The following is a 20,031-nucleotide window of genomic DNA, read 5'->3' on the forward strand; positions in this document are numbered from 1 at the left end:
CGGGCAGCTCTCGAGGGGGCTGCCTGCACCCGTTGCAAAGCCCTATCCTTGCGGGTACTGAGGTACAGCATGGCTCTCTTTTCCGAGGATGGCCGGATGTGTTCTCCCCGTGGCGCGGGCCGCTGAGGGGGCCCGGTGGCTTCACTCATGGGGTTCACAGCGTGATCTGTCGGAGGATTTCGGGATGGCTGAGGCTTTTCCTGACCTTCATCCGCTGGTTCCGTCGCTTCCTTTCCTCGTTCGGGAGCCTGTTTCTCGGCTTCTCCCGCTCGCGGTTTGGATCTGGAGATGCTGCAGCAATCCGACTCCGAGGAGGCGGACTTGCTCAGTGTAGTGGACGATGACTTCCGGGTGTCAGGCGGCGTCATCAGGCGGCGCCCGACTATGACGAGCTGCTGGAGGTGGTGACTATAGCCGTGGCTAAGCTCAACATCAACTGGCAACAGGAGGAGCAGACACCACAGGCTAGTGGTAGCTTGATGAAAGGTTTCTTAAGCACCACACGCCACCTCCACGCCGGTCTCTGCTATTCTTTCCTGATTTACATGATGAACTGAGTAAATCATGGGGCAGACCCTTCTCTACACGGCTTTCCACACCCCGATCACTGAACTACAGTAATGTGATGGGGGTTAGTGGTTATGGGAGGATGCCTCCGGTGGAGGATGCGCTTGCGAGCTATCTCTCCCCTCGACTTGCATCCTCCCTGGAGAAGCCGGCGTTACCCTCCAAGCCATGTCAGCCAGGAAGTTCCTGAGGTTCGCCTTCGGGGGTGTGGCTTACCAGTATTGGGTTCTTCCATTCGGCCTGGCACTTTCCCCTCGCACATTCACCAAGTGTATGGATGCAACGCTGAGGCTCCAGGGCATCCGGATTTTCAACTACATCGACGACTGACTCATCCTAGCCCAGTCTCAGAGTTGGCGGTTTGGCATTGAGATGTCGTTCTGGCTCATCTGCTGCGTTTAGGGCTGAGGCTCAACGCAAAGAAGAGTGTGCTGGCGCCCACCTTCCTAGGGGTAGTATGGGATTCGACAACGATGCGGACACAATTGTCTCTGGCACGTGTCGACACCATATTGGCTGAGGTGAAAGGGGTGAAGTTAGGCCACGCCATCACTATAAAACACTTTCAACGAATGTTGGCTCTCCTGGCGGCTGCGTCCAGCGTAATACCATCTGGACTGCTGCACATGAGACCCCTGCAGTGTTGGCTAAGGACCAAGGGTTTTTCCCCGAGGGGAAATCCTTTCCGTCTGATTTGGGTTATGCCCAAGTGTCTTCGTTCCCTATCAGTTTGGAAGGAAACTTGGTTCCTGTCCCAGGCGCCCGTGCTGGGAGGGTCTTGTCGCCGGCTGGTCATTTCGACAGACGCCTCCCTCACGGGCTGGGGCGCGGTCATGGGCGGCCGCTTTGCAAGGGGATCCTGGCAGGTGCATCAGTCCGAGTGGCATATCAACTGTCTCAAGATGTTGGCGGTGTTACAGGCTCTAAGGACTTTCCTGCCCAATCTCCAAGGCCATCACGTCCTGGTTCGTTCCGACAACACAGCAGTGGGGGCCTATGTGAACCACCAGGACGGTCTGCGCTCGCGCCCTCTGTACAGACTGGCGCGTCAGATCCTCCTGTGGTCCCAGCAGAGGTTACTATCGCTCAGGGCGATGTATCTCCCGGGGACGCAGAATCAGGGAGCAGACCTGCTGTCGAGGCAGGGGCTGAGGCCCGGGGAATGGAGACTTCACCCCGAAGTGGTGGAGCTCTTGTGCGGAGAGTTCGGCCCCATAGATGTGGATCTGTTTGCGTCTCAAGAGACTACGCACCGCCTGCTATGGTTTTCTCTCGTTCCTCCAGCCTTGTTGGGTCTGGACGCCATGGTACATTTGTGGCCGAGGCTACGTCTGTACGCTTTTCCCCCAGTCGCTCTGCTCCTGGGGGTTCTGGAGCAGGTCCGCCAGGCCTACTGCTCGTAACCCTGTTCTGGCCATACCGGGTGTGGTTCTTGGACATCATGTCGCTCCTGGACGGCCCGCCGTGGCAGGTCCCTCTGAGGAGAGACCTGCTGTCCCAGGCGCAGGGCCGGGTTCTTTACCCTTGCCCCGCCGTATGGCGACTGTGGGTCTGGCCCCTGAGGGGGCACAGTACCTAGAGGTGGGTCTAACAGCCGGAGCAGTCGAGACCCTCCTCAGCTCCAGGGCCCCGTCCACACGGACCTGCGACTCGGTCCAAGGTTCCCACTCGGGATCTGGCGGTGGTTCTTGGGGCGTTGGCTGAGGCCCCCTTCGAACCCCTGGAGTCAGCTGAGGCTAAGCACTTGACCCTCAAGATGGCCTTTCTCCTTGCTACCACCTCTCTGAAGAGGGTGGGGGATCTCCAAGCGCTTTCGGTTTCCCCGCAAGCCTGGAGTTTGCCCCGGGGAATATTAGGGCTATCCCGCACCCTCGTCCAGGATACATCCCTAAAGTGCCTTCTTGTGCGGCAGGGTCCACAGTGCTGCAGGCATTTCATCCTCCACCTCATGTGACGGCGGAGGACGGGAGACTTCATCTGCTCTGCCCTGTCAGAGCACTGAGTATTTATACTCTGAGGTCCTCCCGTTGGAGGAAGGCTGAACAATTCAATTTTTCAATTCAATTTTATTTATATAGCGCCAAATCACAACAACAGTTATCTCACAGCGCTTTTCATAAAAGAGCAGGTCTATACCGTACTCTATGATGCTATTTACAGAAGCCCAACAGTTCCCACCAAGAGCAAGCACTAGGCGAGAGAGGCAAGGAAAAACTTCCTTTTAAGAGGCAGAAACCTCGAGCAGAACCATGGCTCAGGGTGGGCGGCCATCTGCCTCGACCGGTTGGGGTGAAGGAGAGAGAGGGAGAGAGAGAGAGAGAGAGAAAGAGAGAGAGGGCAGGAGAGGAACAGAGAGAAAAAGAGAGGGATGGAAGGAGAGAGAGAGGGTGGCAGCCTACACAATATACACACACAGAGGTACAGACAGCAAAGGTGATGTTGCTATAGACTAAATGAAAAAAATGGTACAGATATTTATAGTAGTGTTAATGGTAACAGTCGTAGTGTTAATTATTATAATAACAATAATAATAATAGGACTAGTAACAATAGTTGTTGTAGCAGAGGGTGTCGAGCAGGAACACAGGGGCAGCAGGTGACTTGCAGCCACAGATCCAGACTCCACAGCTCCAGAGCCAGAAAAACCTGCAGGAAGTGATAGGAGGAGAGAGGAGAGGGACGAGAAAGCACAAGACTACCAGAAAGGGGAGAAGTTGTGTTAGTAACATGCAATAATGGGATGAGGTTGCATACAGAGGAAGAGAAGGTAAAGGAGAGAGGAGCCCAGTGCATCATAGGAAATGGCCCCGGCAGTCTAGGCCTATAGCAGCATAACTGAGGGATGGTTCAGGACTCACCTGAGCCAGCCCTAACTATAAGCTTTATCAAAGAGGAAAGTCTTAAGCCTACTCTTAAATGTGGAGATGGTGTCTGCCTCCTGAACCCAAACTGGAACCTGGTTCCACAGGAGAGGAGCTTGATAGCTGAACGCTCTGGCTCCCAGTCTACTTTTGGAGACTCTAGGAACCACAAGTAACCCTGCATTCTGGGAGCACAGTGCTCTGGTGGGGTAGTAAGGCACTATGAGCTCTTTAAGATAAGATGGTGCCTGACCATTAAGAGCTTTGTAGGTAAGAAGAATGATTTTAAATTACTTACAGTCAGTCACCACTGACTGTAAGTAACATAAGGCTTTGTGATCAAAGGAAATAATTTCTACACCTCCATACTGACACTCACTTACTCGCATGAACTCTCTCTCTCTGCTGCAACTCTGCATCACACTTTTTCATTCATGCACCATTTAAACAAATGCACCAAAGTACAAGCACACCTGGCTTTTAAAGGGCATGGGTGATTACACTTTGGCCTACACCCAAAACACACCCATGACTAATTACTAATAACAGTACAACCCTTTTCAACTGACCATTTGTTCTGCTGTTAAACTAGCAAAAGTGGATTCGGACTGCCCTAATGCACCTGCTCCATGTGCTAAAACCAGTAAAATAGGGCTGTCTGAGAATATTAATGTAGTATTTTGTGCGTTCAGACCAGGTCCAGGAGGAGCTGGGCAGGGTGGTAGGAAGCCGTCAGGTCCGGGTAGATGACCGGAAAAACCTGCCGTACACTGATGCTGTTATCCATGAGACACAGAGACTGGCTAACATTGTTCCTGTGGCTCTTCCACATAAAACCAGCTGTGATGTCACCTTCCAGGGCTACTTTATCAAAAAGGTCAAGTGCTCGCATCTTACATCCCCACAAAATATTTTTTTGCTGAAAACCTAAAAATGTTCTTTCATTCTGAGACATTATATGATAGACATGCTTCCTTCTTTTGTCTACAGGGGACTACTGTGTTTCCTCTACTTACTTCTGTTCTGTATGATGAGAGCGAATGGGAGAGCCCACATACTTTCAACCCTTCCCACTTCCTGGATAAGGAGGGTAAATTTGTCAGGAGAAACGCCTTCATGCCCTTTTCTGCAGGTGCAACCGCTTATTTATTGTTTGGGGATTACAGAGATATTTTACACCACACGATCCAGTTTAATGCTGTGTAAATGGGTTTGTTCTTGCAGGTCACAGGGTGTGTCTCGGAGAAAGTCTGGCTAAGATGGAGCTCTTCCTCTTGTTCACCTCTCTCCTGCAGCGCTTTCGTTTCACTCCTCCACCTGGAGTCACAGAGGACAAACTGGATCTGACACCAGCAGTGGGCTTCACCCTCAACCCGTCAGCTCATGAGCTGTGTGCTGTCAGTCGCCAATGAGGAAGAGAGCTGGAGCATGGCATTATAACTCCCTCCGCCAGGCACAAATATTACTCTGAAATGGTCTTGGGGGAAAAATGTTTTTTATAATTAGCAACACGTTAATTGAAATTATTTGTAGGGAATTAAGGTTTATGTGTATTTTCATATAACAAGACTGCTACATTAACCTATATATTCCTTCTTCTCGGCCACTGTGGATTCTTTGTACATAGTCTGTAGTAATTAGTCATTAGAGCCCAACTGATATGGGTTTTTGGGGGCCGATGCCAATGCCTATATTAAAGTGAAAAAGAGCTAATTTATGAGCCGATATTAAGATTTTTAAAATGATTTGGATAGTAGATCCCTTTCCTGTATAAACTACACATAGAACAGGCCGATATTGAAAGCTGTTCTGTATGTGGGCTACAATACATGTTCCTAAATGGATTATGTTAATAAAATAGATTACAGACTCACTTAACATGTCAACAATTGCACATCAATAAATATTTGCTGCTAGAACGTCCAACTTTTTCAGCCATCTGTGAACAGAGAATGAGAGAGAATAAGCATGTGTATTTTACCTGCTATAATTACTTTTAATGTAGCATATTCACATTTAGTTTATCCCTTTACCAACACTCTAATTCTAACCGAAAGCTACTAGAAACCATTTCTCAACCACTAGCTGGCTCTAAAACAAGCTGTCTATGAAACAGTGACCTGCTGTTGAATGATTCTCATACTACATGACTGTCTACAAAGAGTACTTGCAACTTTCATATTTCATTTAACTATAACAATGTTTCACATTTGAAAGAGGAGGTAGATACATTGTATTGGCAGAAAGTGGTGTTATATTCTTGTTCAACTCAAGTTTATTTACATGTTCGCTGTAGTTTTAATGATTTCAGTCAACTGTAACTACAGACAAGCGCCTCATGTACATGTATTTAGAATAAGTTAAAAACTGCTCAGATGGAGCGCTCTGCCACTGATAAACACGGCATTAGCTTTGTGGCTAATTTAGCTATGGGCAGCATTAGCTGCTGTAGGCAATGTTAAGAGAATATGAACTGTTTCAGATATAATTTACAATCACGTCTGTAACATTAAACATGCTGCATGGGTGAGCGCAGTGAAAAGCGTGAGGGTTAGCAAGTCATGAATGTTTTCAGTAGAGATGAAGTGATGGGGCTGTTTTTTATGATAATTAAGGCAGTATTGGGCAACGGCATCGCCAGGTCATTTTTCTGGGGCTTTAATGTTTTGACTGTAGCCCCGAATGTAACTCAACATCAAAATATTTTCCCTATTAATATGCAATAATCTTTATGACTCAGCCTGTCTCCCATGACTTCAAAGAGCAGAGGCTACTTTTAGTTTGAAGTTGTAGCAAACCTAAATTTAGTTATGCAATTTAATAACTTTATGAGAATTGATACCCAGTTATGAATTTTATTATTCATAAAATCAAACCAGATTCCTCATTTCAGGGCACCACCGGAGTTGTTATAATCCTAGAGTATCCGGACCTCTAGGTAGTTTTAATAATTATACAATTATTACTAGTGATCAGTCAGTTAATAATCGCTCAATTATCTTAAATCAGTCAGTCAGTCTCATATCTAAAGGGTCAATTCTCTCGGCAGGGACGTAGAAATAGGCAACACACACAGCTCTTGATTATATTACAGTGAATTTATTCTCTAACTACTGTGATAAGAAGATGGTTGGATACAGGGAACATAAACATTTGCTGAACAATGAGCCTGGAGGTTCGATTGTGGGAAGCATTTGACTCATACGGCATAGAAGAGCTAATGAAAGTAAACTAATGCAATGATTTTAGGAGTTAAAATGGACATCTGATCACAGAACGTGTCTTACTGCTTGTCAACAGCCTGCTTTTGGCCTGTTGCACGGGTCCCACGCTAGCTGCCCGATCCTGGCTTTTTGCTAGGGATTCTCCGGGGTTCTCCGTGTCTGATTGAAAATGCCTCCTCCGTCTGGCAATTCAGCTGTTTTCAGGTTTCCTTCGTTGTAGCTGGCGAGACCACGTGGCTTGGTCTGACCTTGGTGAAGTTGGCTCGACGAAAAAAGGCTTAAAATGGAACTTGGTCGTTCCTGAATTAGTCCAGTGTAACTTAACGGACTGATAACTTTAACAAACAAAAGGAAATAAAGAAAATAAAACAAACTGAAGGCAGATCGATGTCGCGGCACTTCAGGTGTGTAGCTTCAGGCGAACAAAAGGCCGGGTCTCGCTGGCCGAGTCTTAGGGCGTTGCCTGGCGAGGCACGCCACGCGCGTGCTGAAGTGTCCAGGGAGCCGAGCAGAGCAGCGGACAGAGCAAGGAGCGAAGAGAAGAGAGCGAAGCGAGGTCGCGTGTCGCTCTTTTGTTGCCTGGGGCGTGGTTCCCCAGGGGGCGTCTCAGGTTTCCCAAGGGACTGCCTTTCTAAACTTAATGTCTAAAGAAAAGAAATCTATTTGCGCGTATTATAATGAATTTATAACAGTTTTGATAGGCTGTTCAGGGAAATGCCAATGGCTGGTTCATGTCCCTTTGTCAGTTTAACAGTCAGGCCCCGCGTTATCAGCTTCGGAATCAAAAAGGTGCCAGTTTTATGGTCGGGATAGCACTTAGAGAAAGCAACTTTGACCCCTCCCCTTCTTCTCTGGGGAGGAGAAAGGAATTTAGAGTAGCTCCAAATTTATTCAATATAAAATACACAAATACACACCGTTGTTCACTACAAAGTTCACGAAGAGGCCCTGATGGAGTGCTACAGGACAACGGACTGGGAAATGTTCCAACAGGATCACAGTGACGACATTGAGGGTCTAGCCCAATGTGTCACTGATTACATCAGGTTCTGTGAGGACAGTATCATCCCCACCAAAAGGATATGCTGCTTCCCCAACAACAAGCCCTGGAACAACAGAGACATCAAATCTCTGTTGAAGAAAAAAAAGATTGCTTTCATGTCAGGGGTCAGCAGAAGGGACAAAGGACTGAGCCAACGAGTTAAACCAGTTTTTCAACAGGTTTAACACAACAACGCTGGCTTGACCCCCCTCCCCTTAATCTTGGTCTCCTCCCTCCACACCCCTCCACCACCTACCCCCCTCCCTCCACTCCCCTGCCACTCCACTCCCCCCTCCCCTCCACCCCAGTCATCACAACCAGCCAGGTGAGACAGCAGCTCACCAGAACCTGGATCAACAAAGCCAGAAGACCGAATGACATCCACCCGAGGGTCCTCAAGGTGTTTGCTGAGCAGTTGGCGGGAGTGTTCCGGCATCTTTTTAACTTTCGCTGAGGTTGAGAAAGGTGCAGAAGATCTGGAAGACTTCCTGCATCGTCCCTGTCCCCAAAAAGGGACTTTCCAGCGACCTCTCCAACTTCAGGCCTGTGGTACTAACGTCACATGTAATGAAGACTTTTGAGAGACTGGTTCTGCAGTACCTCAGGCCCCTGGTATGCAACTGCCTGAAAAATTTTTCTCAATTTTGATAATTTCTTGTGTTATTTTATGTAGTGTATTTGTTGTTTAGTAGTTGTTTAGTGCTTTGTGTTTTTATGTCTTTTGTTTTGTTTTGTCTATCTGCCCAGGGACACCAGAAGAAAATTAGCTGCTAGCTAACTCTGATGCAATTATTTTAACTGTGCGCTGTCCCTGTCATATAAACAGTAAATGAATGAATGCTTTCAGTTTTGGTCTTCCACCTCTGCTGAAGAGCTGTGCGCTCGCCTCATTGAGTACAGTACCTGACAGGTTCTGTGTTGTCAGGCAGTCTAAAGGGGATAACCTACTATATTATCAGCAGAACTAATGCACAGCAGAGAGGCACACAGATTTTGTTAAAATATTAGGACTTCATTCTCGTTAGATTGCCATTTTATTCAGGTAATATATCTCAAAAAAACAGAGAACACAGATATGTGGGAGAGAATGTGCAGAAAGTTTTGAACATGAGCAGAAAACCCGCTGAAACACAGGAGATATTAAAGTCCAGGAGTTTTGTGGTGTATAACATATGTGCATTTGACCATTACAGTTTAAAATAACACTCTAGCAGCTGGAGAGAGGCTCAGTGAACTCTTAAGGGGGAGTAATGATTGATGGGTGTGTAAAGAGTGAACCCTCCTATGGAATTTGACCTCTGAGCCAGTGATAGGGGGAGTAGAGATTAGTGTGTATGAAGGGACTGAACCCTTCTATGGTGTCTAACAGATGTTTACACTTATCCTACAGCACTGTGCCCTTATATGGTATTTAGCAGATACCTAAACATGTCCTATATAAGCTGTGTTCGATGTACAGAGAGACAGAGTGGTCATCGGGCTGGGTCACTCTCCAAGCTGCTGCAGAGCTTGTAATTGATGCTGAATTCCTTGATGTAATAAACTTTTATGATCAAGAACAGTGTCAAGCGGATTTCTTCTCAACACATCATCGCAGCATTATTGTTCGGACACCACAGTTTCTAACTGAATTAAAATTTATTTATTTATTATTGAGGTGAAAAGGTGCACATTTAAAGAGGTTACTTCATTCATATCTACATGTGTGCTGACTGAAAAAAATGAGAAAAGTTCTACAGGAGAAACATAACTGACAGTATACAGAATGCCTTACTGCATTATATTACACTATATTTTTATATTGTCACCTGAATTTTGTGTTTCCTTTTCTATAAATAAATATATTTCCTCAATAAATCATTATAATTATTTGTTTTAACACACCATCCTTGATGTGAATGCGCGGCATGTCACTGCACTGGACCTTATGTTATTCAAGTCAGCTGTTAGCCAAGAAGTTAAAGGAAGAATGGAGAACGAGTCTTTCCACAGCTGGAAGTATTACCATTATTGTGTCACAGTCTAAGTTGCAAAGAATTGCTGTCTTGTACACTTTGTGCAACCAGCAAAAAGCTTTCAACCACGAACAATTCTACATCTAATTTATTGAAGCCAATGTGAAACTTGTACAAAGAAATTATGGCCATTTGTCAGGGTTTGTGTGGTGAGGCAGGTTGGAGGACCCAAATGCGGGACACACAGCTGGCAGGTTCAGTTCAAGAGATTTATTAAACCAACCAAAAAGGCCAGCACACTTAATGGCAGAGTAGCTGATTAACAGAGTCCAAAAACAAGGTGATCCAAACAGAAATACAAAGAAACAGGGTGACAAGATAAGCACGGCATGATAAACACGACAACATGAGACCAAGCATATGCATGACACAGGTTACTGAACACTAGACGATAGACAAGACAGAACCCCAATACCCAATAGACCAAAATAACAGATAATAAACTGACCAAACTCAAGAGTGCAAAACATGGCATGGCTGACAGGCAGAGTGTGACACCATTACTGCCAGTGATACTTGGATTCATCGGGAGAGAGTGAAGTTAAACAATGTTGTATGTTTTGTAAAAATACTCAATACTGCTCTTATAGATACATGTGCAGAGAAACCGAACTAGTAGTACTAGTTACTTTTTAAAGGAGTAATAAATGAGTAATAAGACTTAGATGATCAACTCATAACACAGCCACTCTCCATGTTATTTCTATGTGCTCCGGTAGACTCCGGTCAGTGTATCCCAAACTTTACCTAGAGGACTCCTTCTCATGTATTTCTGAGATTTGTACCTGCTCCAACACAACTGATTTAAATCTTCAGCTTGTTATCAAGGAGCTTCTCAGTAGAGTTCATAACTAGTTGACCATTTGACTCAGCTGTGTTAAAGCGGGGAGAGATCTAAAACATGCAGAACAAGGGGAAAGCCTGGTCTATGTGTGTTTCAACTATTCAGAGTCAGTTTTCCATTGGTTTAATACAGCAACTTTATGTAAAGGGGAGTCATGGGATGGCGGGAGTATAGGTTAGTTGTTGTTTATAAACCAGTTTGATGATATATGCGCAAGCCTGGTTGCAGTTCCCAGATGGGTTTACTCTAAATACACTGCAGTTTAGACCAGTGGAAGAAGCCACAGGATAAATCTTTAGGTGTTACGGGATGATTACAGAAAAAGAACGACAATAAAAAAGAACAAACCACACAACATTATAAGGCACTCAGCTGTTTACATGTAAAGTACTAGTAGTCCTAAAATCTTTAATATATTTAGGCTTTAAATGAAACAACTTGAGAATGAAAATTCATTCTTATAAACATGCGAGGTTTATAAGAATGAAGGTTAAAGGTTTGCAAGCAGATATTGATTGTATTAACAAGCCAAACAGTTTTAAAACTACTGGTGTAGGCATATTGAATCCTGAAAACATCTAAAAGACTGTTGCACTGACATCTGTCAGGAATTTCTAACCTGCAATACAGGTAACCTGCTTTTTAATCTCCAGTTAAATTATTAAATATCCTGTGGTTATATGAACCTGTTGTTATTGTAGAGTTTCGGTGTACCAAAATGTGAGATTTAACCCTGGCCAAACAGGTTTTTCTGCTTTCATTATCAAGTCTGCCTCCCCTTGGAGACCCGCCCTTCTTCTACGTCAACAGAGCCCAGAAGGGCGAGGACAAGATTAGTAACTCTACAGCCTACTACTGTTGCATGCATGATGCATGTTTGAACATTAACAGGCACTGTGTTTGACCTGCAAGGCTCTGTCAACAGCAAAGGACATGTCTCTTTTGGGGGATTTAGTTTTCTTACCCGTCTCTAGTCCCACCGCTCTTTTGGCGGCTGCTGTTCTCCTGCTCGTCCTCTATCTTGTCTCCGGTAACTTTGCTTCCCAGGAACTGGGGAAGGAGCCTCCAGGACCTAGGCCTCTTCCCCTGCTTGGCAACTTGTTGCAGCTTGATCTCAAGAGACCCTACAGAACCCTCTGTGAGGTGAGTTTAGCACTCTCATCCCAAAGCAAATCCACATTGCAATTTATTTGAATGTCCTTTTATTTGCTATAATAAATATCCTTACACTATCTCTGACACATTCAACCACATTTTTTCTAGCTTTCAAAGAGATATGGGTCTGTATTTACGGTGTACTTTGGAACCAAAAAAGTGGTGGTGCTGGCAGGATACCAGACAGTCAAAGAGGCTCTGATCAACTATGCAGAAGAGTTTGGAGACAGAGACATCCCCCCTATATTTTATGAACTGACTCATGGTCATGGTAAGTCTTTCCTTCACAAAATCTTTAATATACAGTATGTTAAGATAAAATAAATAAACAGTTTTAAAAATAAAAGCAAAATTACAAATAACATGTATTTGTCATTTGTTTGATATAACACTGTTTGAATGATCTGCTTCACTGGTTCATTTTTAGTGAATCCCTGATGAGTATAATAATATGACTTGTCCAGATTAATTTTAACTTGCAAGTCGTGTTTTATAGGGATTCTGTTTGCAAATGGAGAATCGTGGAAAGTGATGAGACGTTTTGCCCTCACCACCCTGCGAGACTTTGGGATGGGAAAAAGAGTAGCTGAGGATAAAATCTTGGAGGAATGCGGCCATCTGATTAAAATGTTTGGAGAACATGAAGGTATGGAGTTATTATGTGCAAGTGATTACACGTGACAAGGATATTATTATGCTTGGAAGAAAATGATAAACTGTTTTTTTTTTTTGTAACAAGTGTAATTTGTTATTGCGCATTTATATTCCGTCAATTTTATTCTTTCTGGCTGCCATTTTACAGGGAAACCATTTGATACATCATGTCTGTTGAATTACACAACATCCAATATTATCTCCTCCATCGTGTATGGAAGCAGATTTGAATACAATGACCCCCGATTCAAAAACTTGGTGAGAAGAACCAATGAGAACATACGCATTACTGGCTCTGCACCAATCCAGGTAAGCTTCATTAAAACATACACCAAAAAGGGGACCTATATTGCTTTTCCATATTTTCTGGCATATCTATAATGTTACAGTGTCAGATGTTCATGTTAAATGTGGCCAAAGCTTCAATTAATTGTATTTAAAAGAAATTCCTGTGAGCCAAAACCTCAGATTTCCCCCCTGTTCTAAATGCTCAGGTTTCAATAGTTTTTTTACTTTGGCTCTGTATGATATCATACAAAGCTGTTTTCCATTTATGGTAATTTCCTCCTGGCACAGAATGCCGGCCACGCCCACAAAGGAACGGGCAGCCCTGACCGCCAGCAACCAGGGGCGAGTTCAATCACAAAATGTTTTGCACCGGTTTGCAACATTTTCAGATTGAACGAGCTTCGAGGTATGTTTTCTTCTGTTTGGTGGGCGTGTTGCAGTGTGTTACCCAATTTGCTGCGATAAGTTTGTAAACACAATGGTGTTAAAAAGGCAAGACAATGCAGTGCACTGGCGTACAAAAAAGGGTGTTCGAGGCACCACCGTTTCCGTTGAAAATCTGAAGACAGTAGGTTTTTTTTAAACTTTGAATCACGCAAAGTTAGAAGAGTCACAGAATATAGGCCTGGAAATGCAACAGGGAAATAATTCTCCTTTAAATTGATGATATTTTAAGGGGACTCCTTTAGGACAGAACTATTAATGAAAAACTGTGCAGAATGGTAAACGTGTATGTATACATATGTATTAGATGCTCTAAGCCTTCATCTCCATAGTCTCCAGTATCCAAGAGAAGATTTTGACTTTGATGACATAAATTTGGAAAGTAAGCTCAAGTAAGATCATCAACCCAAATACAGAAAATGTTATCAGTGAGTGTCATTGAAAACATATAGCCTTTGGTACATAATGTACTGTGTGAGTAACTTTGTAGGATCATCTTAAATTGTTGCTTTTTAAATGACAAAACAATACATGAAAGCGTATATATGAATACATATAGCCTACTGTATGCTATGAGCTTATGCCATTTGATCAATGCAGTAAGACTTTAACACTCATGTGGCACATAGAAGGAATCTTGTCATTTAATGTGTAAAATAATCCACCCATTGTCAACCGCTTATCCTGCGTACAGGGTTGCGGGGTGTAAAATAATCCAGATTTTTATATTTCCTTTTTTAATCTATGAAGTCTACTTACTTGGGTTGCTGTTTCTTCAATTACACCCAGATAAAACTGAAGTTATTGTGCTCAGCTTGAATTGGTAAGGTTAGGAACCACAAACAAAGCCAGAAATCTTGGTGTAGTCGTGGTGCATTTATCATCATTTAGTCATCTTGACTACTGTAACGGTGTCTTTACAGGGCTCCCTAAAAAATCCATCAGACAGCTGCAGCTGTTCAGAACGCTGCTGCTCGAGTCCTCACTAAGACCAAAAAAGTGGATCACATCACTCCAGTTTTGAGATCTTTACATTGGCTTCCTGTATGTCAAATAATTGATTTCAAAATCCTGCTGTCGGTTTATAAAGCACTGAATGGTTTAGTATCAAAATAAATTTCTGATCTTCTGCTTTATTATGAACCATCTAGACCTCTGAGGTCGTCTGGGGCAGGTCTGCTCCAGGTCTCCAGAGTCAAAACTAAACATGAAGAAGCAGCGTTCAGTTATTATGCTCCATATATCTCAAACTCCCAGAAAACTGCAGGTCTGCTGAAACTGTCAGTTCTTTCAAATCAAGACTGAAGACTTTTGCCTTTAATTAGATCAAATGTAAGGCTGTGGATTAATGTTGTGCACTGCACTGTAACTTTCACTATCCGGTTTTACCCTGTTTCACCCTTTTAAAAATTATGTTTCAATGTGGGTTTTTTTTCAATTTCCCTTTGTTGCTTTTATGTTTTATATAGAGCACTTTGAATTGCCTTGTTGCTGAAATGTGCTATACAAATAAACTAGCCTTGCCTTGCCGTTTGGTGTATATTGTCTTTAACAATCTCTGTTGTTTTTACAGCTTTACAACATGTTTCCCAGGCTGGTCGGTTGGATCAAAAACAGGCAGCTGATACTGAAAAATGCTGAGATGACCATCAGAGATGTCAAAGATTTAATCAAGCATCTGAGAGGGACGCTGAACCCTCACATATGCAGAGGGCTTGTGGACTGTTTTCTGATTCTGAAACAGAAAGAAGACGTAAGAAAACATGTTTCTTGTTTTTGTGACAAAAACAAAATAATGTGTCATGTGTCTATATTAATACGTGAATGTTCTTTCTGTTAGGATTCTTGTGTTATGAACACTAACTTCAATGAGAAGAACTTGATATATACAGTGACCAACCTGTTTGCAGCTGGTACTGATACCACAGCAGCTACACTGAGATGGGGTCTGCTGCTTATGGCCAAATATCCACATATACAAGGTAAAGAGAGATGAGGCTCACCTGGAAGACAGAGATGTGACCCATGACCAGTTCATCATAATTTATAATAATGCAGCGTAATAAGGATACAGACATTTCATAGAGGAGAGGACCATAACACACCGGTCTGTCTGTCTGTCACTGTTAACACAGACTCATACAATACACTACATATACAGTGGGTACGGAAAGTATTCAGACCCCTTTAAATTTTTCACTCTTTGTTTCATTGCAGCCATTTTCCAAAAATCAAAAAAGTTCATTTTATTTCTCAGTAATGTACACTCAGCACCCCATCTTGACAGAAAAAAAACAGAAATGTAGAATGTTTAGCAAATTTATTAAAAAAGAAAAACTGAAATATCACATGGTCATAAGTATTCAGACCCTTTGCTCAGTATTTAGTAGAAGCACCCTTTTGATCTAATACAGCCATGAGTCGTTTTGGGAAAGATGCAACAAGTTTTTCACATCTGGATTTGGGTATCCTCTGCCATTCCTCCTTGCAGATCCTCTCCAGTTCTGTCAGGTTGGATGGTAAACGTTGGTGGACAGCCATTTTCAGGTCTCTCCAGAGATGCTCAATTGGGTTTAAGTCAGGGCTCTGGCTGGGCCATTCAAGAACAGCCACGGAGTTGTTGTGAAGCCACTCCTTCGTTATTTTAGCGGTGTGCTTAGGGTCATTGTCTTGTTGGAAGGTAAACCTTCGGCCCAGTCTGAGGTCCAGAGCACTCTGGAAAAGGTTTTCGTCCAGGATATCCCTGTACTTGGCCGCATTCATCTTTCCCTCGATTGCAACCAGTCGTCCTGTCCCTGCAGCTGAAAAACACCCCCACAGCATGATGCTGCCACCACCATGCTTCACTGTTGAGACTGTATTGGACAGGTGATGAGCAGTGCCTGGTTTTCTCCACACATACCGCTTAGAATTAAGGCCAAAAAGTTCTATCTTGGTCTCATCAGACCAGAGGATCTTATTTATCACCATCTTGGAGTCCTTCAGGTGTTTTTTAGCAAACACCATGCGGGCTTTCATGTGTCTTGCACTGAGGAGAGGCTTCCGTCGGGCCATAAAGCCCCGACTGGTGGATTGCTGCAGTGATGGTTGACTTACTACAACTTTCTCCCATCTCCCGACTGCATCTCTGGAGCTCAGCCACAGTGACCTTTGGGTTCTTCTTTACCTCTCTCACCAAGGCTCTTCTCCCCCGATAGCTCAGTTTGGCCGGACGGCCAGCTCTAGGAAGGGTTCTGGTCGTCCCAAACGTCTTCCATTTGAGGATTATGGAGGCCACTGTGCTCTTAGGAACCTTAAGTGCAGCAGAAATTTTTTTGTAACCTTGGCCAGATCTGTGCCTTGCCACGATTCTGTCTCTGAGCTCTTCAGGCAGTTCCTTTGACCTCATGATTCTCATTTGCTCTGACATGCATTGTGAGCTGTAAGGTCTTATATAGACAGGTGTGTGGCTTTCCTAATCAAGTCCAATCAGTATAATCAAACACAGCTGGACTCAAATGAAGGTGTAGAACCATCTCAAGGATGAACAGAAGAAATAGACAGCACCTGAGTTAAATATGAGTGTCACGGCAAAGGGTGTGAATACTTATGACCATGTGATATTTCAGTTTTTCTTTTTTAATAAATTTGCAAACATTTCTACATTTCTGTTTTTTTCTGTCAAGATGGGGTGCTGAGTGTACATTACTGAGAAATAAAATGAACTTTTTTGATTTTTGGAAAATGGCTGCAATGAAACAAAGAGTGAAAAATTTAAAGGGGTCTGAATACTTTCCGTACCCACTGTAAACCACAGAACTGTAAGTAACATAAGTAAGTAAGTAAAATTAATTTAATATAGCACCTTTCACAGAACAAGTCACAAAGTGCTTTACAAAAAAACTAAAAATAATCTATCAGACAGTCATACATATATAAGCATCAAACATTATAAAGGCATCAATCAAAATTATCAATGGATTTGTGTATGTTAACAGGCGCATAAATAATCAAAATTAAGACATTTTGTAATTTAAAGAGAACATCACCATTCACAGTTAAAAGTATACAGGGAGACAAAGCCCTGATTAAATAAAAAAGTCTTCAGCTGATTTTTGAATGCTTCGACTGACCTCAGAGCGTAGGTCTGATGGAAGAGTATTCCACATTGTTGGTGCAACCATTTGGAAATCTCTAGTTTTTAGACGTGTACGCTGTACAACTAGTAGGCCTTGGTCTGAAGATCTTAAAGGCCTAGTGGTAATATACGGGTGCAGCATGTCTGAGATGTACCTGGGTGCCTGATCATGCAGGGCTCTGTATGTTAAAACATAAGGCTTTGTGATCAAAGGAAATCATGTCTACACCTCCATAATGAACTCTCTCTCTCTGCTGCAAGTATGCATAAAAATGCGCTAAGGTACAAGCGCACTTGCGACACTCTGATTGGTTTATTGCATGTTAGGCCTACGCCCAAAACACACCCATGACTAATTTACAGTACAACCCTATTGAACTGACTATTTCTTCCACTGTTAAACTAGCACAAGTGGATTCAGACTGCCCTAATGCACCTGCTCCATGTGCTAAAATCATTAAAATTGGACCAAAAGTCTTGTTTAAATTTATGCTGACTGAGAATATTAATGTATTATTTTGTGTGTTCAGACCAGGTCCAGGAGGAGCTGAGCAGGGTGGTAGGAAGCCGTCAGGTCCGGGTAGATGACCGGAAAAACCTGCCGTACACTGATGCTGTTATCCATGAGACACAGAGACTGGCTAACATTGTCCCCATGGCTCTTCCACACAAAACCAGCTGTGATGTCACCTTCCAGGGCTACTTTATCAAAAAGGTCAGGTGCTCTTACTTCCCCACAAAATATTTTTTTTGCTGAAAACCTAAAAATGTTCTTTCATTCTGAGACGTTATATGATAGACATGCTTCCTTCTTTTGTCTACAGGGGACTACTGTGTTTCCTCTACTTACTTCTGTTCTGTATGATGAGAGCGAATGGGAGAGCCCACATACTTTCAACCCTTCCCACTTCCTGGATAAGGAGGGTAAATTTGTCAGGAGAAACGCCTTCATGCCCTTTTCTGCAGGTGCAACCGCTTATTTATTGTTTGGGGATTACAGAGATATTTTACACCACACGATCCAGTTTAATGCTGTGTAAATGGGTTTGTTCTTGCAGGTCGCAGGGTGTGTCTCGGAGAAAGTCTGGCTAAGATGGAGCTCTTCCTCTTGTTCACCTCTCTCCTGCAGCGCTTTCGTTTCACTCCTCCACCTGGAGTCACAGAGGACAAACTGGATCTGACACCAGCAGTGGGCTTCACCCTCAACCCGTCAGCTCATGAGCTGTGTGCTGTCAGTCGCCAATGAGGAAGAGAGCTGGAGCATGGCATTATAACTCCCTCCGCCAGGCACAAATATTACTCTGAAATGGTCTTGGGAAAAATGACTAGCCTAAATGTTTTTTATAATTAGCAACACGTTAATTGAAATTATTTGTAGGGAATTAAGGTTTATGTGTGTTTTCGTATAACAAGACTGCTACATTAACCTATATATTCCTTCTTCTCGGCCACTGTGGATTCTTTGTACATAGTCTGTAGTAATTAGTCATTAGAGCCCAACTGATATGGGTTTTTGGGGGCCGATGCCAATGCCTATATTAAAGTGAAAAAGAGCTAATTTATGAGCCGATATTAAGAGTTTTAAAATGATTTGGATAGTAGATCCCTTTCCTGTCTCCCCGTGTCCGAATGGGTTCTCAAAGGCTAGGTTAATTGGTGTCTCTAAAATTGTCCTTAGGTGTGATTGTGAGCTGGGATTAGCTCCAGACCCCCGTGACCCTGTACGCAGGATAAGCGGTTGACAATGGATGGATGGACATTTCCCTCACTCTGGAACAGGTTGATCTTTTTCCATTGCTTACATCCAGGAAAGTTGACCAGCTCATTTGCCATCCCCACTTTTATTAATGGGTTCTTGCTTCTTATACACCAAATAGTTTCTTTTGACAGACCAAACATTTTGCCCATGTCTATGATCCAATGTTTTAATCCTTAAGATGTATTTTACTCTTATTGACTATTTGTACCTATTTATATGCATATAAAGCGGGAAAGTGAGATCCGCGCACAAGTTGTCTCTCGAGACCAAGCGGGAACCTCCAGTTCAGGAAAGTGAAGCCAACGCAGAGTGCCTTAAACAGGCATTCTTTCTAGTAGCCAGCAGGATGTGGCTCAACATGTTAATTCCTTTTTATATACAATCTTTGCTTAATGCCACGTATAAACAGCCTCAATAATGCAATTAGAGCCTGCTCCTGTCCAGGTTTGGCTGAAAACAACTTCAAGGCTTGAGGTGGAACATCTGGCTAAGGACAACAACCTGGTCCTTAAAACCTCGATGACAAAGTAGATTGGTTATTGACTTCAAGAGAACAAAGAGTCCACCCCACCACATTCAATGAGAACCGAGGCAAATGGAGTTATCACCCCCTCAAGCAGACGGCCTGACTCCAAGCTGAAACACCCCAAAAGAGGAGGGGTATTGCGCTATGGTAGCATTTTTCGGCAAGGCAGCATAGATCGTCAGAACACAAAAGTTCAAGGTTTAGTCCTAAAAGACGATGCAACTCCGACTCTGTTTGGTGCTGGAAATTCACAATCACAACCTGTAGGTACACTTTATTGGTTGTGAATTATATTTAAAATAAACACAGCAATGTAACTTCACAGACTGTTCAAGTGCGGGGGTTGTTGTAAACGTTGGCTAACACATATAACATTATAACTATAATGCAAAACGTTACACCTGATGTGAAAGCTACTGAGCAAACGTTCAAATTGTTTGGCCAATTTTTATGTAAAATTGTGTTGAAATATGGTGATTTTTGTTGTGATTTATGGTAAGATGTGGAACAATGATGTTGTGTGGTTGTGGACATG

The 20,031-nt window shown here is 43.4% G+C and overlaps 2 protein-coding genes across 2 annotated transcripts; both read left to right on the top strand.

Moving 5' to 3' along the window:
• The first annotated feature begins 1,469 nt into the window (after window positions 1-1,469).
• Window positions 1,470-19,910, top strand: LOC119917824 (cytochrome P450 2K1-like). The gene is made up of 5 exons (XM_038738236.1): window positions 1,470-1,581; window positions 4,121-4,305; window positions 4,419-4,560; window positions 4,653-4,881; window positions 18,499-19,910. Exons 1-4 carry the CDS (start codon window positions 1,470-1,472, stop codon window positions 4,838-4,840), a joined length of 627 nt encoding a protein of 208 aa, XP_038594164.1. The 3' UTR covers window positions 4,841-4,881; window positions 18,499-19,910.
• Window positions 11,390-19,211, top strand: LOC119889935 (cytochrome P450 2K1-like). Its single transcript, XM_038700867.1, has 9 exons — window positions 11,390-11,696; window positions 11,817-11,979; window positions 12,205-12,354; window positions 12,511-12,671; window positions 14,668-14,847; window positions 14,935-15,076; window positions 17,742-17,926; window positions 18,036-18,177; window positions 18,270-19,211. Exons 1-9 carry the CDS (start codon window positions 11,487-11,489, stop codon window positions 18,455-18,457), a joined length of 1,521 nt encoding a protein of 506 aa, XP_038556795.1. The 5' UTR covers window positions 11,390-11,486; the 3' UTR covers window positions 18,458-19,211.
• Window positions 19,911-20,031: the final 121 nt, after the last annotated feature.

Source organism: Micropterus salmoides, unplaced genomic scaffold (assembly GCF_014851395.1).
Source record: "Micropterus salmoides isolate LMB-PRFRI ecotype aquatic unplaced genomic scaffold, ASM1485139v1 Ms_hic_scaffold_10, whole genome shotgun sequence".
NCBI lineage: Eukaryota > Metazoa > Chordata > Actinopteri > Centrarchiformes > Centrarchidae > Micropterus > Micropterus salmoides.